This window comes from Amblyraja radiata, chromosome 22, assembly GCF_010909765.2.
Source record: "Amblyraja radiata isolate CabotCenter1 chromosome 22, sAmbRad1.1.pri, whole genome shotgun sequence".
NCBI lineage: Eukaryota > Metazoa > Chordata > Chondrichthyes > Rajiformes > Rajidae > Amblyraja > Amblyraja radiata.
In genome coordinates this window covers 38711482-38734697 of record NC_045977.1, presented here as the reverse complement: position 1 = coordinate 38734697, position 23216 = coordinate 38711482, and the positions used below count along the sequence as shown (strand labels likewise).

Sequence of the window (23216 nt, the reverse complement as noted above, 5' to 3'; positions counted from 1 at the left end):
TAGTCTAAAGTTTACAGTCTAAAGAGAATCATTTTTCTTTGTTTATTTATTCTTTCAGAAACACGTCATGAATGAATTAATTATTTTTTAATATGGCTACTTTGTTCATTAATGCTGAATGTTGAAACTCTATCGCCTGTGTCTTAACTACATACAGACTCCAGGTTAGCACCTGTTCCCTGTCCCTTATACGGATATGAACTGGACCACAGAATTCCCATGAAACCGACTATTAACTGCACCGTACACTGGGGATCCGCTTCAGCCAATGAGAGTTCAATTAAGGATGCTTTGCTTCATCATTTTTGCTTGCTCAGGAGATTATGCATTAGTATAAAAGTCAAATTCCAATAAGACTTCACAGCAGCTTCTGCCCCTGTGTCCGGTAAGTCTTTGGTAGCAACTATTCTGGTGGTAAGTTTATGATGCATTCCTCTAACCTTCACCAAATTGACAAAACCTTAGTTAAGCTGCAAATTGTAATGCTTTCCTTTTCTACGACTGGATAGCAGACCAACAAAAGCTTGTCTCTGTGCCCTTGGTACAAATGACAATAATAAACTAAACTAAACTAACTGTGCAGTGAAGTTTACCCATTGATTTACTCTGATGGACTGCCGTTTCATATGAAGAAAGACTGGATAGACTCGGCTTGTACTCGCTAGAATTTAGAAGATTGAGGGGGGATCTTATAGAAACTTACAAATTTCTTAAGGGGTTGGACAGGCTAGATGCAGGAAGATTATTCCCGATGTTGGGGAAGTCCAGAACAAGGGGTCACAGTTTAAGAATAAGAGGGAAATCTTTTAGGACCGAGATGAGAAAATCATTTTTCACACAGAGAGTGGTGAATCTGTGGAATTCTCTGCCACAGAAGGTAGTTGAGGCCAGTTCATTGGCTATATTTAAGAGGGAGTTAGATGTGGCCCTTGTGGCTAAAGGGATCAGGGGGAATGGAGAGAAGGCGGGTACAGGATACTGAGTTGGATGATCAGCCATGATCATATTGAATGGCAGTGCAGGCTCGAAGGGCCGAATGGCCTACTCCTGCACCTATTGTCTATGTTTCTATGTTTCTACGTTTTTATGAAGACATTTGCGATAAGTTTGTAAGTCGCAAATGAGTGAGATGATGTATTTTTTGTAGTGTGTTGGTATGGTTTGGACTGCACATGCCGAAAGTTGATTCTATCATTACTTTAAGAAAGATATTTGGAAAGAAAAAAAATGGGGGACAGTGGGGGGGGGGGGGGGGGGGGGGGGGGAGAGGGAGACAGCGATGATAAAGGATGTCTGTTCCCAGGTGCTGGGAGAGTTCCTGAACCCTTTGCCTGAACAGTATGAGGATGGTTAAGAATGTGCCCTGTTACAAACATATGGATTTTGTGTGTTACACCATTAGGCCCACTTTACAATAGAGGCAGAAGGAACTGGAGATGTGGGAATAGTTACCAGAATGAAGGGGAAGATCTTCTTTTTATCGAGCCCACATCACAAGATGAGAAGTTGTTCAGCCAGAGCTGAACACATTTCTCGGCATCTGCACACAATGGCGTCTGTCTTGTCGCTTCTTGTGCGTGCTGGTGGCCGCGACGTGAACGCTCTTTCCTTGACCCCAAGGGGAAGATATAGAGTGCAGAATTTAGTTCTCAGCATTGCAGCGTAACAATTTCATAGACAATGTCCAATGTCCACTATGGAGATAGATCTGAGCTGCTCGCAGCCTTAGTAAAGTACATGATCGGTGACTATCTTAGGACCGGTATACTCCGTTCCTAAGATAGTATTTTACACCACTGACCTGCCCCCTGGTTCTGACCTTGCTTCCTCTGCTGCTGCAGCCTTTATCCATGTCATTTGTATTTGGGACTTGACGATTCTCATGTACACCTGACCAGCCTCTCATTTTACCACCTTCCCACCCACCACTTTGCTCCCCGATTATTCCCTTGTTCCCAGTCTCCTTCACCCCTTTCACTTCTTTCCCTCTTGACAGTGTTTCAGTTTCAATATCCTTCACTTTGTTTTCAAATCCCTCCAAGGACTTGATCACTCCCCCACGCTGTCCACCTGTGCAATCTCTAGAAGCCTTGTGGACCTCAATGCTCCTCTCCTTCTGGCCCCTAATCTCTACGGATTTAATTTGTTCCAAGTCTGCTGGCTGTACTCTCAACTGCCACAGTTCTAAGGGCTGGCCTTTCAAAATTACAGCATTATGGTATTGTTTGCAACAATTAATATCAAACACATGCAGGCATTTGGCCTCTGGTTTTATCAACCTCCTCCAGATTGCGTTTCTTTGAAGTCCAGTGACCAACTAAGGTACCCAACCCAAAACGTCACCCATTCACGAGGTGCTGCCTGACCCGCTGCCTTACTCCAGCACTTTGTGCCTTTCATTGTAAACCAGCATCTGCAGTTCCTTGTTTCTCCATAGGCCTTTAGACTTTAGAGATACAGTGAGGAAACAGGCCCCTCGGTCCAACTGAGTCCACGCCGACCAGTGATCAGGGCTGATCACTATTCCGAGCACTCGGACTACTGCTAGTACACTAGCACTATCCTACACTCCAGGGACAATTTACAATTTACAGAAGCCAATTAACCTACAGACCTGCACGTCTTTGGAGTGTGCGAGGAACCGGAGCACCCGAAGTAAACCCACGTGGTCACGGGGCGAACGTGCAAACTCCACACAGGCAGCACCCGTAGTCAGGATCGAACCGGGGTCTCTGGCGCGGTGAGGCAGCAACTCTACCACTGCGTCACCGAGCTGCACCAGCCCCTCCCGAAACCTCTGAATTTAATAAAGGCCATGGGTAGTCAGATCGCCAAGTCAACAAGCTTCTGAGTTCTACAATCCTTAGCGTTTCTGACCTTTCTCTCTCCCTGTCTTCTCTTGTATTGTGCCTTCAGAGGGAGATCTCTGTTCTTCTCGAGCATAATCTGCAGCCAACTTGAATCCAAAATGGGAGGCAAGGGAGAATGTGGAGATGATGTTGATCCTATGCCTTTCTTGGGTCCGACCGAGAAGGAGAAACTGGACTTCATGAAGAAGCCCTATGACATCAAGAAGTCCTGCTGGATCAAAGATGATAAGTGTGGTTTCGTTGAAGGAGAAATCCAGTCTGAAAAAGATGAGCAAGTCACGGTGAAGACAGCCAAGACAGTAAGTGGCAATTATTACGCAATTTGTATGGGGGGGGGGGGGGACAAAAACTAAATGAGAATTGAATAGAGAAAGGTACAGCACAGGAACAGGCCATTCTGCCCACAATATCGGTGCCAAACACAATGCCAAAATAAACTCATTTATTTTAGTTTAGTTTAGAGGTGCAGCGTGGAAACAGGCCCTTCGGCCCACCCAGTCCGTACTGACCAGCGATCCCCGTGCACTAGCTCTATGTTATTCCATGTTCGCATCCTACACACTAGGGGGAATTCAGAGAAACCAACAAACCTGCACTTCTTTGGAATATGGGAGGAAAATAGAAAACCCATGCAGTCACAGGGAGAACGTGCAGACTCCATACAGACAGCACCTGTAGTCAGAATCTACTGTAGCAACTCTACCGCTGCGTCACTGTGCCACCCCAAACCGATATGACCGGTATCAGTTATACTCTTCGACAGTAATATCATAGCTATTAAATTCTGACCATTTTTTGACTTATGTTTCAGACTGTGACTATGAAGAAGGATCTTGTTCAACAGATGAATCCACCTAAGTTTATTCAAGCCACAGACATGGCCAACCTGACCTTTCTGAATGAGGCCAGCGTCCTCGTGAATCTCCGGGATCGCTATGTCAACATGCGAATCTATGTAAGTCTCACACTAATCGTCACCTGCCCCTGTTTATCTGTGTAGGAAGGAACTGCAGTCGCTGGTTCACATCAAAGGTAGACACAGAATGCTGGAGTAACTCAGCGGGACAGGCAGCATCTCTGGAGAGAAAGAATGGGTGACGTTTCGGGTCGAGACCCTTCTTCAGACTTGAGATGCTGCCTGTCCCGCTGAGTTACTCCAACATTTTGTGCCTGTGTTCATTTGTGAGAAAGCAATGTGAAGGGACAGCGATCTCAACAGAAATTATTACCTGCCACGCTTTGTCCTGCCTCACCTTTCTTCCCGATTTCTTTACCCCTCCGACCGCAACGTTCTCTGGATACTTTCAAGAGAGAGCTCGATAGGGCTCTTAAAGATGGCGGAGTCAGGGGATATGGGGAGAGGACAGGAACGGGGTACTGATTGTGGATGATCAGCTATGAATGGCGGTGCTGGCTAAAAGGGCCGAATGGCCTACCCCTGCACCTATTGTCTATTGTCTATAATCAGTTTGAAGAAGGGTCCTGACCCAAAATGTCACCCATCCATGTTCTTCAGCGTGCTGCCTGACCTGTGCTGTGAGTTACTCCAGCACTTTGAGTCTTTTTTTTGTAAACGAGCATCTGCAGTTCCTCATCTCTCCATGGTTCATGTGGTGCATTTTTGTCCACCTCCTTTAGATGTTGCCTTTAGATCTCCCCTTATAGCTACTGGATGCCCCGTTGTTGGAGATGCTGAATTTCCGATAAGACGTTAAGCCAAGACCTTGTGAATTAAAAAAAAAGAAAACAAGCATTTTAAGGGGGTCAAGGGTAATGGGGAGAAGGCAGGAGAATGGGGTTGGAGAGGGGAAGATAGATCAGTCATGATTGAATGGCGGAGTAGACTTGATGGGCCGATTGGCCTAATTCTACTCCTGTAACTCATGAATTGTTTCATTGGTGCTTTTGGGAGTGTTTTGTGTCTAATTATGGGCTGCATTACCACAGCTACAATTTCAAAGGCCTTTCATTGTCTGAGAAGTGTTGTGAAGTTCCAAGTTCTGTCAATCCTTGTTGTCATTGTAGTTTCGGGTCAGTTGTGGATATAGACAATAGACAATAGGTGCAGGAGTAGGCCATTCGGCCCTTCGAGCCAGCACCGCCATTCAATGTGATCATGGCTGATCATCCCCAATCAGTACCCCGTTCCTGCCTTCTCCCCATATCCCCTGATTCCGCTATTTTTAAGAGCCCTATCTAGCTCTCTCTTGAAAGCATCCAGAGAACCTGCCTCCACCACCCTCTGAGGCAGAGAATTCCACAGACTCACCACTCTCTGTGAGAAAAAGTGTTTCCTCGTCTCCGTTCTGAATGGCTTACTCCTTATTCTTAAAGTGGCCCCTGGTTCTGGACTCCCCCAACATTGGGAACATGTTTCCTGCCTCTAGCGTGTCCAAGCCCTTAACAATCTTATATGTTTCAATGAGATACCCTCTCATCCTTCTAAACTCCAGAGTGTACAAGCCCAGATATTTAACTATGACTTTGTGAAATCAATGAAGCAAAAGTGTTTTTATGAAAGGGCAGTACATTCTCATTCCATTCCACCTGTGTTTGATGTTTGCAGACATATTCTGGGCTGTTCTGCGTGACTGTGAACCCTTACAAATGGCTGCCCATCTACGGCACCAGAGTGGCGAATATGTACAAGGGCAGGAAACGCAATGAGATGCCTCCTCATCTTTTCTCAATCTCTGACAACGCATATCATGACATGCTCATGGGTAAGGAACTGATAGATCGCACCCAAAGTTCCGAATCCAGTACTGAGAAGAATTTTGCATCGAACGTTAAAACGTTGCTTTTATCAATAAACCTTCTCAGTTAGTTTAGTTCAGTTTAGTTTGTTGCTGACGGTGCCAAGGTACGGTGAAAAGCTCACATTGCATGCTAACTAGTCAGCTGGTCTGAAGAAGGGTCTTGACCTGAAACGTCACCCATTCCTTCTCTCCAGAGATGCTGCCTGTCCCACTGAGTTACTCCAGCTTTCTGTGTCCATCTTCAGTTGAAAGACTATGATGACGACATGACTAAACTTAGTTTAGTTTATTGTCACGTGCACGGAGGTACAGTGAAAAGCTTTTGTTGCGCGCCAACCATGATTACAATCAAGCCATCCACCGTGTACAGACACAGGGTAAAGGGAATAACGTTTAGTGCAAGATAAAGTCCGATTAAAGATAGCCCGAGGATAGATAGTAGCTCAGGACCGCTCTCTAGTCATTGATATGATGGTTCAGTTGCCTGCTAACAGCTGGGAAGAAACTGTCCCAGCTTATTTTATTTGTAGGAAGGAACTGTAGATACTGGTTTACACCGAGGGTAGACACAAAATGCTGGAGTAACTCAGCGGGTCAGGCAGCATCTCTGGAGAGAAGGAATAGGTGACGTTTCGCCTCCCCGGCTTGTTTTATTATCAATTGGCTACTTTAATAAACCAAGTTCCATATTTTTATGGAAAGGGCTGGAAAACGTTTGACAGAAGCTCCATTTACAGCAGGAGCTAGAGGCAGCACAGACGTTATGGCAGGATGTGCAGCAAACCATCCATTTACTCAGCAAACAAAGTCTGTTTAAACAACAGAGGACAGCAAACAGGCAGACCGGTCCACTTGGAAACCTGAGTGTTTATCGGCTAAATGAAATCAATCTTCATTTAAGACTGTTAACAGCTTTTTGATTAGAAACTGAGTTATTCCTTTTGCAAAATGCACTGGGTGGAGGGGAGTTGCCCGCATATGTTGTGGGTGAAATCAAACCTGATACTTCCAACAGTGCAGTGTCCACGATGTGATTTGCACACAAATGATTTCCCTTCTGGCAAAGGGTGGTAATGTCACATTTTACTTGTATGCAAGTTCCAATCAATAGTAAATAGGGGTTTTGGTAGCAGATGGAATTTGGGTACTCTCTGAGTACAGTTGACTTCAGCAGCATTTCAGTGTTTACATGAGCCAGTTCCACCAAACCATTGCCACTCTCTCTCTCTTTTTCAGCCTCTCTTTTGGTCCTGCCCAGTACATCCATTGAGCACAAGTCTGTCATAGTTTGGTTTAGTTTAGTTTAGAGATACAGCGTAGAAACAGGACATTTGGTCCACCAAGTCCGCGCCGACCAGCCATCCCCGCACACTACCACTATCCTACACATACTAGGAACAATTTACAATTATACCAAGCAAATTCACCTACAAACCTGTACTTCTTTGAAGTGTGGGGGGAAAGCGGAGATTCCGGAGAAAACTCACGCAGGTCCCAGGGAGAACGTATTAACTCCGTACAGACAGGCACCCATAGTCAAGATCGAACCCGGGACTCTGGCACTGTAATGCCCCTGTCCCACTTAGGAAACCTGAACGGAAACCTCTGGAGACTTTGCGCCCCACCCATGCTAGTTGAAGGTGGTTGCCGGAGGTTGCAGGTAGTGGAAGGTCTTACCTTCCACTACCTGCAACCTCTGGCAACCACCTGCAACCTCAGGCAACCACCTTCAACTAGCATCGCAACCGGCTTCGACTCAAAAATTACCGATTTTTAAAACGGCAACCTATTTTTAGTCGCGGCCGGTTTTGAACTTTTTGAAATAATCGCCGGAACATGGAAGAAGCGGAAACCACTTTTGACCATTAGGGAGACTGACAAAAACCTCCGGGAAACCTTGGGTGGGGCGCAAAGTCTCCAAGAGGTTTCCGTTCAGGTTTCCTAAGTGGGACAGGGTCATAAAAACTCAGCAGATCAGGCAGCAACTGTGGGGGGGGAATAGATAGGCGATGTTCCGGGTCGGGACTCTTCTTCAGACTGATTGTAGTTGGGAAAGATTATGAAAAGCTGGGAAAGACAGATGAGGGTGATGAGTGTTTATAAGTGAAAGGGAAGTTACAAGACGGTTACTATCAAGTCAGCAGAAATGGAGCCTTGTGCCTTGAGAATGTTGGAACGGCAGAGAGGAATATCAAAAGTAGATTCCGACACCCCTGAAATATTTTGATATTAGCAGCATTTTGACTTGTGTAATAACTTTACAATTTATGGGAAGTTTGAGACTGGTACACAGGTGATGCCAATGTTATGGCCAGATAAAACCCCACCATTACTGATTTAATGCCGTGACGTATTATTGTCACTAACTTTTATAATGGAAGCGACGGAAATGATGCCTTTGACTAATGTTTCTTTGCCTTTTTTTTGCAGAGCGTGAAAACCAGTCAATGTTGATCACGTAAGTTTATATAAAGTTTAAGGAGGAACTGCAGATGCTGGAAAATCGAAGGTAGACAAAAATGCTGGAGAAACTCAGAGGGTGAGGCAGCAGCTATGGAGCGAAGGAAATAGGCAACAAAATAGGAAATAGGCAACGTTTCGGGCCGAAACCCGGAAGGGTTTCGTCCCGAAACGTTACCTATTTCCTTCGCTCCATAGATGCTGCCTCACCCGCTGAGTTTCTCCAGCATTTTTGTCTACCTCCTGTTTATATAAATCTATTTTTTTTTAAACAGAAGTATAATCTACAACAAATTATAAAAGAAAGCAGACAAACGACCCTGTAAAAAGAATCTAGGCAAACAGGTTTAAATCTTAGAGTACTGAGAGTACTGAGGTTGGCAGGTCATGTTGCAGTTGTATAAGACGTTGGCGAGGCCACAATTAGAGTATTGTGTTCGGTTCTGGGCACCGTGTTATAGGAAAGGTGTTGTCAAGCTGGAAAGGTGTACAGAGAAGATTTACAAGGATGTTGCCAAGGGCTAGAGGGTCTGAGCTATAGGCAGAGGTTGCGTAGGCTGGGACTCTATTCCTTGGAGCGCAGGAGGATGAGCGGGTGATCTTACAGATGCGTATAAGATCTTGAGAGGATTAGATGTAATAATTTTGTTTATAGGGACAGTGCATATTAATGAACATTTGCATGTAAATATGCGAGATTGTAGCCAATCAGTAGCTAATTTCCGTCTCTAGTCGGGTAGATGCACAGATGTTTGTTGCCTAGAATAGGTGAATCGATGACCAGAGAACATAGGTTTAAAGTGACGGGGAAAAGATTTAATAGGAATCAGAGGAGTAACTTTTTCACACAAATGTTGGCTGATGTATGGAACAAGCTGCCAGAGGAGGTAGTTGAGGCAGGGAATATCCCAAGAGGGATCAGGGGGTATGGAGAGAAGGCAGGTACGGGATACTGAGTTGGATGATCATATTGAATGGTGGTGCAGGCTCGAAGGGCCGAATGGCCTACTCCTGCACCTATTTTCTATGTTCCTATGTAAAGAAGCAGCTAGACAAGTACATGGATAGGACAGATTTGGAGGGATATGGACCAAATGCTGGTAGGTGGGCCTAGTGTAGATGGGACATGTTGGCCAGTGTGGGCAAGTTGAGCCGAAGGGCCTGTTTCCACAATGTATCACTCTATGAAACAAGGAACAAACTGCAGATGCTGGTTGAAACACAAATGGGCTGACAGTGCTGGAGCAACTCAGCGGGTCAGGCAGCATCTCTGAAGAACATGGATTGGCGATGTTAATTGCAGCCATCCTAGATATTCCTTCAGTGAAAGCCCAACCCTTACTGCATCCATTTGTCGGATTCCCAGACATGAACCCCGCTGCTGAAAATGGATAAAATATCAAGATGCCAGAAATATGAAATAAAAGCATAAAATGCGGGAAACACTCAGCAGGTCAGGCAGGCTGGATGAGAAATTTGGACGGTTTCACAATTTGCTACTCTTCAATCCTTTTGTCTCACACCCTCTGTGTTATTCTCTGGGCTTTGTTACAAAAAGCCCCGGTAGACACAAAGTGCTGGAGTAACACGGTGGGTGAGGCAGCATCTACGGAGAGAAGGAATTGGCGACGTTTCGGGTCGAGACCCTGTCAAAAAGCCTGAGTCCCCCTATCACCTGCTGCCCTTTGTTGTGCCGCCCTCCCATCCTTACAATCAGTCTGAGGACGGTTCTCCACCCAAAACGTCACATATTTTGGATGATCAGTCACGGTGGCACAGCGGTAGAGTTGCTGCCTTACAGCAAAATGCAGCGCCAGAGACCCCGGTTCGATCCCGACTACGGGTGCTGTCTGTATGGAGTTTGTACGTTCTCCCCATGATCTGCGTGGGTTTTCTCCGAGATCTTCGGTTTCCTCCCACACTCCAAAGATGTGCAGGTTTGTAGGTTAATTGTCTTGATATAAATGTAAAATTGTCGAAGTTGGCGATATGCAGAGTACTACAAAATTCAGGTTCAGAAGGTATCTATATTCTCTCGAGATGCTGCCTGCCCCGCTGAGTTACTCCAGAGATGCTGCCTGCCCCGCTGAGTTACTCCAGAGATGCTGCCTGCCCCGCTGAGTTTCTCCAGAGATGCTGCCTGCCCCGCTGAGTTACTCCAGAGATGCTGCCTGCCCCGCTGAGTTTCTCCAAAGAGACTGCCTGCCCCGCTGAGTTACCCCAGAGATGCTGCCTGCCCCGCTGAGTTACTCCAGCAATTTGTGCCCTTTATGAACCAAAACATCGTCTGTCCATTCCTTCCACAGATGCTGCCCGACCCACTGAGTTCCTCCACATCTTTGTGTTTTACCATCTGGACTTCCTTCACAACAGTCACCTAATGTGCCCGTAATATCAGCCAGCAGATGCTTATGGCCATTCTTGCACGGAGTTTAGATATATTTGATATATGTTTAGAATAAGGATAAGGGGAAGCATAATGAATCAATACTAAGGGAGGAAATGATGGATGTGATGTGGTCAGTGCTTGTGTTACCCTGACGACTGATGCTAGCTTGTGTTAAGTGGAACTGCAGTGCCACCACTAGGGGTAAGAGTGAATAGCAGGTACAGGTCCACCATCGATGTTCCAGCACCCTTGGTTCCAGAGCCTTGGTGGATTATCCGTTTTGCCGGACCAACAGAGGTCACGTAATTCAACTCTAACCCACTCTTCACCAGCTGCATCCCTGTGCCGCCTGCGCTGAAGATTTAGCTACAGAGTTCAGCTTTTGCAAATAGGAAGAGTCACGTTGCGTACAGTACTTAAGAGAGGAAGTTTCAGTTCTATTTGTGAGTTTGACATTAAAAGGATGACAAAGTTACAGCATTTCAAGGTTTTCAAGCAGTGAAAGTGAAAAGAATATTTGCACTTCGACCTGAGAAATCAATCAGCATCTAAGAATTACTTTTTTTCCCACACAGAGGAGAATCTGGTGCTGGAAAGACTGAGAATACCAAGAAGGTTATCCAGTATTTTGCCAACATGGGCGGCTGTAAGCCAATCGGTGGTGATGAGAAGGTAGGATTGGAACCATGTGCGAAGATCTGGGAAAAAAAAATGTCAACTCAGAGCAATAGTTACTGGGACCTTGATAGGCGGTTTAGAAAGTATATATTTTCAGCATCATTAGACAACGTCTATAAAACAAAATCAAGAAAGTTTTGCTAAAACAGTAGACATAGCCCAGTCCGCCGTGCAATCCAACCTCCCTTCCACTGACTCCATCTACACTTCACGCTGCCTCGGCAAGGCCAGCAGCTTAACCAAGGACCAGTCTCAACCCGGTCACTCCCTCTTCTCCCCACTCCCATCAGGCAAGAGGTACAGAAGTGTGAAAACAAGCGCACACCTCCAGATTCAGGGACAGTTTCTTCCCAGCTGTTATCAGGCGACTGAACCATCCTATCACCAGCTAGAGAGCAGTCCGGAGCTGCCATCTACCTCATTGGAGACCTTCAAACTATCTTTAAGTGGACTTTAATCAAAGTTTACTGGACTTTAACTAGCACTAAATGTTATTCACTTTATCCTGTATCTGTACACTGACAGCTTGTTAGTAATCATGTATAGTCTGACTGGATAGATAGCACGCAACAAAAAAGCTTTTCTCTGTATCTCGGTACACATGATAATAATAAGCTAAGCTAAACTAAGCTTAACGTTGGGTCATTGTTTATATGAACCAACCTAATTATGACCTTTGCAGCTTTTATCAAAGCTCGGTCAGATGTCTGATCAATATAGCTATAGTCACATTATATAACTGTGTAGGAAGAAGCTGTTGATGCTGGTTTACACTGTAAATAGACACAAAATGCCGGAGTAATTCTGAGGGACAGGCAGCATCTCTGGAGAGAAGGAATGGGTGACGTTTTAGTTCAAGACCCTTCTTCAGACTGGGTCCGCAGTCTGAAAACTGGTCTCAAGCCAAAACGTCACCCATTCCTTCTCTCCAGAGATGCTGCCTGTCCCGCTGAGTTACTCCGGCATTTTGTGCATTACATAACTGCTCTTACACACAGATAATTATTTTAATTCAAACACTTTACGAAGTAAATTTGGAACTGTTGGTCATTATTTATTAATATAAGTTTTAAAGTATCTGAGCTTTTAATGTTATATCCTTAATTTTGTTACTCCTCAAGTGAGTTTACTCTTACTTATAAAAATAATTACTTATGCAGGATTTCAAGATGTATTCAAGGGAGAGTGGCTCTTCGGGCTAACGGAATCAAGGGATATGGGGAGAAAGCAGGAACGCGGTACTGATTCTGGATGATCAGCCATGATCATTAGGGTTGAATGGCGGTGCTGGCTCGAAGGGCCGAATGGCCGACTCCTGCACCTTATTTTCTATGTTTCCATGTTTCTAAAATGTGTTGAGCTGTTACCAGACATTTCATTTTTTTCTTTCCTTCTTCTTTATTTATAAAGGGCTCCCTGGAAGATCAAGTCATCCAGGCCAACCCTGTGCTGGAAGCCTTTGGCAACGCCAAAACCACCAGGAACAACAACTCCTCGCGCTTTGTAAGTCTTGGCTTGCTCTTTCCCTTCCTTAATTTCCACCTGCATTATCTCATCTCCAACACGTCAGCAGAGAATCGTGATGAAGTTGCTTTCCAATGTTATGAACAACTGCTAGAATTTAGAAGATTGAGGGCGGATCCTATAGAAACTTACACAATTCTTAAGGGGTTGGACAGGCTAGATGCAGGAAGATTGTTCCCGATGTTGGGGAAGTCCAGAACAAGGGGTCACAGTTTAAGGATAAGGGGGAAATCTTTTAGGCCCGAGATGAGAAAAACATTTAGTGGTGAATCTGTGGAATTCTCTGCCACAGAAGGTAGTTGAGGCCAGTTCATTGGCTATATTTAAGAGGGAGTTAGATGTGGCCCTTGTGGCTAAAGGGACCAGGGGGGTCCCTTTAGCCACAATCTACCTTGGGCCCACAATCTTTACTTACAGAATAATGAAAGGTATAGATAGAGTGGATGTGGAAAGGATGTTTCCACAGGTGGGAGAGTCTAGGGTCAGAGGTCATGGCCTAAGAATTAATGGGCGCTCTTTTAGAATGGAGGTGAGGAGGAACTTCTTCAGTCAGAGGGTAGTTAATCTGTGGAACTCGTTGCCACAGAGGGCTGTGGAGGCCAAGTCAGTGGATATTTGTAAGACACAGATAGACAAATTCTTGATTAGAACGGGTATTGGGGCGATGGGGAGAAGGCAGGAAAATAGGATTAGGAAGCAGAGATCAGCCATGATTGGATGGCAGAGTAGACTCGATGGGCTGAATGGCCTAATTCTACTCATATAACGTGTGAACATGAACTTATGAACAATGTCTGTGCCGTACATGATGCTAAGACCAACTCTTCTCTGCCCTCACATAATCCATATGCCATTCTCTGCCTATTCATACTATGGATACTATCATATATCACGATCATATTACTGACATATTTGACCGCACCACCACCACTGTCTGCAGGTTCCAATCGCTCACCACCTTCTGTGTAAAAAAAAATCTAACATCTCCTTTCATTAGAACTCGAGAAAATTAGTGTTAAGTTCCAGATAGAAGAGAGGAAGGGGCGTTATGTTGTGTGTGCGTGCGAGCGTGCGTGTGCAAGCGAGCGTGCAAGTGTGTGCACATATACTTAGGACTGAAGTTGAATATTAATGGTAACTCGTAGCAAAATACCATCTAATTTCACTCTCTCGTTCTCTCAAGGGAAAATTCATCCGCATTCACTTTGGTCCATCCGGCAAACTCTCGGGTGCTGATATTGAGAGCTGTAAGCAGATGTTTTTATTCATACATATTTTTTTAGAGCTGCATTTGATATTTAAAGAACGTTTAAGATTTCAGCCATTTCATGATTTTGTGACAATAAGCTGAACTGGAGAGTTTAATTCACGCGCATGCAATGTATCTATTCACTCAGATTTGCTTGAAAAATCGCGTGTGATCTCGCAACAGTCAGCTGAGAGAGGCTACCACATCTTCTATCAGCTCTTGTCTGGAAAGATCCCAAGCATAATCGGTAAGCAGTTGATGGTTAACAAACATAATTAACTTACTGGGAAGAAACTATTCTCAGTCCATAAAGGGTGCCCAGCACAAACTATCAAATCTGAATCATGGTGATCACACAACTAAAACCCCTGTCCCACGGTACGAGTTCATTCCAAGAGCTCTCCTGAGTTTGCCCCGATTCAAACTTGGAGATTTACGGTAATGGCCACTCGTCGGTACTCGGGGCTCTCGTGGACATTTTTCATCGTGTTGAAAAATCTTCACGAGTCTTCCCGTGCTTACCTGCCGTTAGCGAGCCTTCCTGAGTACCTGCCGTTAGCGCTAAGAGACGTCCCCGAGCTCCGACGTACCCGCTACGTTCATTCTCCGTGCTTACCACGAGTTTGATTTTTTTATAAACTCGGGAGAGCTCTTGGAATGAACTCGTACCGTGGGACAGGGCTATTATCTGCTCAGCAAGAGCCAGGCCTCCCAAGCTCATTGCCACTTTATTGATTGAATTGATTGAAAGGTAAACAGGCCCTTCGGCCCACCAGGTTCACACCGACCATCGATCACCCACCCGTTCTATGCTGTTCTCAACCACTTCCTTCACACCGGGGACAGTTTGCAGAGGCCAATTAACCTACAAACCAGATGTGGGAGGAAACCGGAGCAGCCGGAGAGAACCCCACTCGGTCAAAGGAAGAACGTGCAAACACCACACAGAGAGGTCAGACTTGAACTCGGGTCTCTGGCGCTGCGAGGCTGCAGCTCGACCACTGTGAGGCCCCTACTTTGCAAACATTCATTGATTATCAAATGTATTTATTGGTCAGCGGATTATTTTATATTAAAGATCCAGATTAGCTGTAAATGATTGTTGTACAACAAGGGGATTCTTCTACTTGTTTGCACTCAAGTGGATTAAAGCCTTTGGAATCAATGGGTGTTCACAAACGTAAGTGAAAATGTCCACAGCCCTTTGATTCAATGCGCTGGATCATAAGAGATAGGAGTAGAATCCCCACCCTCTGACTAAAGAAATTCCTCCTCTTATCCTAAAAGAATGTCCTTTAATTCTGAGGCTGTGAGCTCTAGTCCTAGACTCTCCCACCAGTGGAAACATCCTCTCCACATCCACTCTATCCAGGCCTTTCACTATTCGGTATGTTTCAATGAGGGTCCCCCCCCCTCATTTTTCTAAACGCCTGCATTCTCCTGCATTTCTTCGTCATTGAGTTTATAAAGCAAACATATCCTCCTGGTGGCTTGAATGTATATGATGACATACAGTACATTAAAATATCGTGGACAAATTGGATGGGACAGGCAAAATGCTGGGTGTTGAGTTTATCATTTATCCTTCACCACTTTATCCTTCACCTGTACATTGTGGAAGGCTTGATTGTAATCAGGTATTGGCTTTTCTTTGACTGGATAGCATGCAGATAAAAGCTTTTCACTGTACCTCGGAGCATGTGACAATAATGAACTCAACAAAACATTTTTTTTTTAATTCTACGAGGCATTCGGAGCCTTCATAGGAGACAAAGCTCCACCCAACTTTCTTGATTAGTGTCAGAGGTTATGGAGAGAAGGCAGGAGAATGGGGTTCGGAGGGAGAGATAGATCCGCCATGATTGAATGGTGGAGTAGACTTGATGGGCCGAATGGCCTAATTCTGCTCCTATTCCTTATGACCTTCTGACTGCCTATCATCTTTCTATGGCGGGTCTTCAGCTGGCCACCAGTTGATGTGTTCTCCCTGCTGGGGCTTTGGTTCGCCCTGTTGAATGTCCGTCCCACCAGGTGCTGGAGATCAGTTGGATAAACAGCTTGGCCAGATGTGCGGGAGCAGACAGGAATGCAAATAGCCGTGCCACGGTGGTGCAGCGGTAGAGTTGCAGCCTCACAGCGCCAAAGACCCGGGTTCGATCCTGACTACGGGTGCCGTCTCTACGTTCTCCCCGTGGCCTGCGTGGGTTTTCACCGAGATCTTCGGTTTCCTCCCACACCCCAAAGACGTACAAAGGTTTGTAGGTTAATTGGCTTGGCATAAATGTAAATTGTCCCTAGTCTATGTAGGATGGTGTTAGTGTGCGGGGATCGGTGGTCGGCGTGGAAGGTGCCTGTTTCCGCGCTGTATCTCTAAACTAAACTAAACAAGTCAAGGTGACAAACCATATCCACCTCAGTTCACCCAACCTTGTTGCAAGTGTACGCCTGTACGTACAAAACCGATGGTGAAAATTGTCTCCGTACAATTGAGCTCTTGTTCATCACTTTGATCAGAGAACCAAAGAACAACTCAAGGATGAGATAATCATAATGAACATTTGAAATGGATGAGATAATATAAGTGGAAAAAGTCTTGGCTGAAAGACATGATCTAATGTTATCTTTGGTGTAAAATCTAGTGAGTCTGATGGTTCTCTGCATCATGCAGCCCATCTGTTGTGACAAGAATACACGGGATTGGCAGAGTTGACAGTGATTAAGATAACACAGAGAGGGAAATGTGTTCTTTCATGCCTCCTACACCACGAATATACTTAGAGACAAATTAAAATAGACTGCACTTGGCCTCAAAACTGTTCCAAACCAAGATGGGAAATGGTGACATGAATGACACAATGGACAGTGTGACTCAACTTGAGATGAATTGGCCGACATTCTGTCACAAAGTGCAGGTTTTGTGCACGACTTATTAAATATCATAAAAAATCAACTTGAATACTTCGACAAAAAACATTGGAGGAACTCAGCGGGTCAGGCATCCGGTCTGGAGGACATGGATAGGTGACAACTCAACATCTGCAGAGTCTGAAGAAGGGTTTCGGGCCCAAAACGTTGCCTATTTCCCTCGCTCCATAGATGCTGCTGCACCCGCTGAGTTTCTCCAGCACTTTTGTCTACCTTGGATAGGTGACATTTTTGGTTGGCACCCTTCTTCAGTCTGCCCGAGCCAAATCTGGCTATTATCACATTGCTATTTGGGAATTTGCTGCACACAAACTACCTAACTGTTTTATTTCTCACTTAATATCACTGCCTACATTTCAAATATAGTTCATTGTGAAGGCGAGAACTGCTTTGGGGCATCCTGACGTGAACTATACTATCTTAATGCAACTCCTTTCTTTGATTCTCTTTAATTTATGATTATGATAAGCTGTTCCTTGTTTTAAATAAAATAATTAGAGGTGTTAGTAACAAAGACAAAGAATGATCAAAACTCTTTGATAAACACAAAACGCTGGAATAGATCTGCAGGTTAGGCAGCATCTCTGGAGAAATGCAAATAGGTGACGTTTCGGGTCGAGACCCTTCATCAGACTGAGAGTCAGGGAGGGGAGAAATTCTTTAAAATTCTTTAAAATTCTTAAAACTATTAAAACTGTTGTTGTTATTTTTCCAAACAGAGGCACTGTTGTTGCAGCCTGACCCGAACCAATACTTCTGGGTCTGTCAGGGTGTCGTTAGTGTGGACAACATGGACGATGGAGAGGAGTTGGGTCTCACTGATGTAAGTATTTTAACATTTAACACTTGGTTCCTTGAAACTTACCGAATAGTGAAGGGCCTGGATAGAGTGGATGTGGATAGGATGTTTCCACTAATGGGAGAGTTGAGGACCAGAGGCCATCGCATCGGAATAAAAGGACCTACCTTTAGAAAGTAGTTGGAGCAGCGTTGCTGCCTTACTGCGCCAGGGACCCGGGTTCGATCCTGACTGCGGGTGCTACCTGTACGGAGTTTGTATGTTCTCTCTGTGACCTGCGCGGGATTTTGTCTGGAAGCTCCGGTTTCCGAAGATGTACAGGTTTGTAGGTTAATTAGCTTGGTAAAATTGTAAATTGTCCCAAGTGTGTGTAGTGTAGTGTTACTGTGCGGGAATCGCTGGTCGGCACGGCCTCAGTGGGCCGAAGGGCCTGTTTGTGCACTGTTTCTCTAAGCTAAACTAAGCTGAAGATGAGGAATAATTTCTTTACTCAGAGGGTAGTGAATATGTGGAATTAATTGCCACAGATGGCTGTGGAGGCCATCAGTGGGTATTATTAAGTGGGTATTATAAAGGCGCAGGTTAACAGATTGTTGATTAGTAAGGGTATCAGGGGTTTTGGGGAGAAGGCAGAAAATGCGGTTGAGAAGAAAAGATAGATCAGCCATGATTGAATGGTGGAGTAGACTTGGCCTAATTCTGCTCCTACAACTTATGAATGCACTGCAACTGTGAAGTGGCAATACTTCTCGGTGGCAATAATTGTTATAAATTGGAAAATATACTTGGATGGGAGGTTGGAGGGTGCAGAAGAGCTTTATCAGCATGCAGAAACAAGGAACTACAGATGCTTGACTGCACAAAAGGACACAAAATGCTGGAGTAATTCAGCCGATCAGGCAGCAACTCTGGAGAACACGGATAGATGATGTTTCTGGTCAGCTCCCTTCTTCAGACTGATTGTAGGTGTGGGGGGGGGGGGGGGGGGGGGGGGGGGGGGGGGGGGGGGGGGGGGGGGGGGGGGGGGGGAGGAGAGGAAAGTTTTTAGATCATAAGATCATGTGATAGGAGCAGAATTAGGCCATTCGGCCCATCGTCCACTCAGCCATTCAATCATGGCTGATCTATCTCTCCCTCCTAACCCCATTCTCCTGCCTTCTCCCCATAACCTCTGACACCAGTCTCCAGACCTGAGTTGCCACTTGACTCCGAGATGACAATTAGACCATATGGAGGATAGACACAAAATGCTGGAGTAACCTAGCGGGACAGTTATGAGCAACAGCAGTTACAAGGCTGTTGGATAGGCACACGGATACGAAGGGTTGAGGGGGATTTTGGCCAAACAGGTAAATGGGATTAGCTTAGATGGGGCATCTTGGTTAGAATGAACGAGCTGAGCCGAAGGGCCTGTTTCCGTGCTCCGTGACAATTGTGTAAGACAACTGTGAATGTTTGATCACCAGGTTGCCTTTGATGTCCTGGGCTTCACTCCTGACGAGAAACTGGGCATCTACAAGTTGACTGGGGCAATTATGCATTTCGGTAACATGAAGTTCAAGCAAAAACCAAGAGAAGAACAAGGAGAAGTTGACACTCCTGAAGGTAGATGCCCTTCATTCAATGGAATATCTTCAAACATATGAAATGAAAGAAGCACCAGGCAGTAAAGTGGGATTTGAGTATAGGAGCAGGGAGGTTCTACTGCAGTTGTTCAGGGTCTTGGTGGGACCACACCTGGAGTATTGCGTACAGTTTTGGTCTCCTAATCTGAGGAAATACATTCTTGCCATAGAGGGAGTACAGAGAAGGTTCACCAGACTGATTCCTGGGATGTCAGGACTTTCATATGAAGAAAGACAGAATAGACTCGGCTTGTACTCGCTAGAATTTAGAAGATTGAGGGGGGATCTTATAGAAACTTACAAAATTCTTAAGGGGTTGGACAGGCTAGATGCAGGAAGATTGTTCCCGATGTTGGGGAAGTCCAGAACAAGGGGTCACAGTTTAAGGATAAGGGATAAATCTTTTAGGACCGAGATGAGGAAAACATTTTTCACACTGAGAGTGGTGAATCTCTGGAATTCTCTGCCACAGAAGGTAGTTGAGGCCAGTTCATTGGCTATATTTAAGAGGGAGTTAGATGTGGCCCTTGTGGCTAAAGGGATCAGGGGGTATGGAGAGAAGGCAGGTACAGGATGCTGAGTTGGATGATCAGCCATGATCATATTGAATGGCGGTGCAGGCTCGAAGAGCCGAATGGCCTACTCCTGCACCTATTTTCTATGTTTCTATGTTTCTATGAAAGTGACTTACTGGAAAATACTGAGGTGGACAAAAAGCTAGAGAAACTCAGCGGGTGAGGCAGCATCTATGGAGCGAAGGAATGGGTGACGTTTCGGGTCGGTTACAGGGTATAGGTACATGATAAAGGGAATAACGTTAAGTGCAAGGTAAAGCCAGCAAAGTCCGATCAAGGATTGTCCGAAGGTCACCAAAGAGGTACATAGTAGTTCAGCACTGCTCTCTGGTTGTGGCGGGATGATTCAGTTGCCCGATAACAGCTGGGAAGAAACTGTCCCTGAATCACGGTGCCTGGGTTTGATGCTGACCTCGTTTGTGTGGAGTTTGTACGTTCTCCCCACGACCGCATGAGCTTTTTTCTGGGTGCTCTGGTTTGCACCCACATCTCAAAGATATGCGGGTTAGCAGGTTAATTGGCCTCTGTAAGGGAGTGGCCAAGAAAGTGGGATAGCAAAGAACTGGTGTGGACGGGTGATTGTTGGTCGGCATGGACTTGGTGTTTCCATGTTGTGTCTTTCAATTTAATTCAAGTCAGTTCACCTGCCCTCCACCTCTGACAGTGGGTGAAGCTGGGAGCAGGGCTTGCGAACAGTTATGGGCAGCACAGCACAGGAGGGGTGGACATTTGTTGTGACACCCACACTCCTCCGCTACTTTGCTCAGCTGTTGCCTGTCGTTCAGAGCTTCACTGCACAGATCGAGGACAGTCTAGGGTTAGGTTTGTTATTGCCACGTGGTACATTGTAAAAGCTTTGTTTTGCATGCAAACAGACCAGATATCACGACATAGAGATACAAGTCAAGGTCAAGCTGAGCTTCACTCGGGTGGTGGGTGGATGGAACAAGCTGCCAGAGAAAGTAGTTGAGGCTGGTAAAATAACAACATTTAAAAGACACTTGGACAGGTGCACGGACAGTAAAGGTTAAGAGGGATAGGGGCCAAATGAGGGCAGTGTAGATGGGGCATCTTGGTCTGGATGGGCCGAAGGGCATGTCTGCTGTGTGCTGTCTTACTCCATGACTCTGGCTCTAGAAGAGGCTTGAATAGAGTGGATATGGGGAGGATGTTTCCACCAGTGGGAGAGTCTAGGACCAGAGGTCGCAGCCTCAGAATTACAGGATGTTCTTTTAGGAAGGAGACGAGGAAGAATTTCTTTAGTCAGAGGGTGGTGAATTGGTGGAATTCTTTGCCACAGAGGGCTATGGGGCAAAGTCAGTGGATATATTTAAGGCAGAGATAGATAGATTCTTGATTAGTATGGTTGTCAGAGGTTATGGGGAGAAGGCAGGAGAATGGGGTTAGGAGGGAGAGATACATGAGCCATGATTGATTGGCAGAGGCGACTCGCTGGGCCGAATAGCCTAACTCTACTTCTATCACTTATGACCTTATGAAGAGGAGATATAAACTACTGACATTTCATTGTGTGGCGCAGTAATGTTTTGTGACAGTGAACCAGAAAATGCCAAAAGAGATTCAGCGGGTTCATACAACTTCTCAACCCTTCTGTGTCTTCTGCCTCCAGTGTCGGACAAAGTCGCCCACTTGTTTTCCATCAATTCTGGAGATTTGCAAAAGGGCATCACCAGGCCTAGGGTGAAGGTTGGCAACGAGTTTGTGCAGAAGAGCCAGAACGTGGACCAGGTAAGCGTGGGCATCCAACTTCATGCTATTTTTTATAATGAGAACATTGAACAGAGAGCAGTACAGTGCAGGACCCGGCCCTTTGACCCACGATGTTTGCACTCACCATGATACCAACACCAATTCTTATCTCACTGCATAAAATCCATATCCCCCATTCTCTGCATAATCCATATGCCTATCCAAACGTTTCTTAAATGTTACGATCTCCTCTAAGTATCTATCTCCTCCACCATAACCCGGCAGCCTGTTCCAGGCACTCACCACCCTCTGTGTAAAAACTTGCCCTGCACATCTCCTTAAGGGCCTGTCCCACATAGGCGACTCTTTAGGCAACTGCCAGGGACTAGTTTTAATGGAATTCACTTACGACACCTGGCGACGACCTACAACAACACCTACGTCAACCTACGACAGCAAAACTTGTCGCCACTGTCGCCGAAAATTTTTCAACATGTTGAAAATTATGAGGCAGTCGCCTGTAGTCACCTAAGGCCGGGCCTTAAAACGCGCCAGGCCGTTAAAATGTTGTCCCTCTCACCTTAAACCGATTAAATTTCTATTGTTTAAAAAATTTCATCCACCAGAAAAACCCCTGATATATTATCAGTCAACTACATTTGGATTTGGTTGCTTTCATTGCCAGCTTTCACCTCCTTCCTCTTCAAAGGATTTGACTATCTTTTTGATCATGCTCCCTTGATAAAAGAGCATTCGCTCAGGTCCTCACTGGTGGCCTTCAGTTGCCTAACTTTTCACTCTGGAAGCATTTTTCACGTGGATTTTGGATGCTCCCAGCGCTACCAACATGAGGCAGAATTATGCTTTTGTTTTGTATACATTAAGCCAGCACAGAGGTAGAGTTACTGCCTTACAGCGCCAGAGACCCGGGTTCCATCCTGACTATGGGTGCTGCCTGTACGGAGTTTGTAGGCTCTCCCTGTGACCTGCATAGGGTTTTTCCGGGTGCTCCGGTCTCCTTCCACACTCCAAAGGCATACAGGTTTATCGGTTAATTGGCTTCGGAAATTTTTTTAATTGTCCCTAGTGCGTTGGAAAGTGCCGTTACAGGAATTGCTGGTCGGCGCGGATTCGGTGGGCCGAAGGGCCAGTTTCCGCGCTATATCTCTAAACTAAAAACTAAACTAATAACGACAGGCTTCCACTGTCATCTCGATCCATCTCAAACTCAGGGACCAATCTTGCTGCATGTTAAAATGTTGTTCCTACACAGTAAGAATAGATCTTGACTCTGAAGTCAATGCGAGGGTGAGTTTGATGAACTTGTTTTTATTTGTGTCTGCTTTCAGTGCTACAATGCGATTGGCGCGTTGGCGAAGTCTGTTTATGACAAAATGTTCAAGTGGATGGTGGTCAGAATCAACAAGACCTTGGACACCAAGTTACAGCGCCAGTACTTCATAGGAGTGCTGGACATCGCTGGCTTTGAAATCTTTGAGGTAGAGTCTTACAATGCAGACACTTTGCAATGCAGATCACCAAAAATTAGCTATCACCTAACATTGGTGATTATGAAAGCAGAAGATGAAATGTTATTTGAGTTTCAAGTTGAGATGATATAAAAATAATCTTTACCCTAATAGGGGCTAATTT

General features: G+C 45.4%; 1 protein-coding gene across 1 annotated transcript in view; it reads left to right on the top strand.

Annotated features, from left to right (window-relative positions):
• Positions 1–341: 341 nt before the first annotated feature.
• Positions 342–23216, top strand: part of LOC116985963 (myosin-16-like) — a 67253-nt gene continuing 44378 nt past the window's right edge. Inside the window, exons 1-13 of the mRNA XM_033041106.1 lie at positions 342–385; positions 2917–3169; positions 3682–3825; positions 5437–5593; positions 8060–8087; positions 11054–11150; positions 12567–12659; positions 13864–13927; positions 14078–14176; positions 17574–17677; positions 19120–19258; positions 21484–21602; positions 22913–23062. Coding sequence (XP_032896997.1) covers positions 2969–3169; positions 3682–3825; positions 5437–5593; positions 8060–8087; positions 11054–11150; positions 12567–12659; positions 13864–13927; positions 14078–14176; positions 17574–17677; positions 19120–19258; positions 21484–21602; positions 22913–23062 — 1395 coding nt within the window. The 5' untranslated portion in view covers positions 342–385; positions 2917–2968. The remainder of the gene's footprint in view (positions 386–2916; positions 3170–3681; positions 3826–5436; positions 5594–8059; positions 8088–11053; positions 11151–12566; positions 12660–13863; positions 13928–14077; positions 14177–17573; positions 17678–19119; positions 19259–21483; positions 21603–22912; positions 23063–23216) is intronic.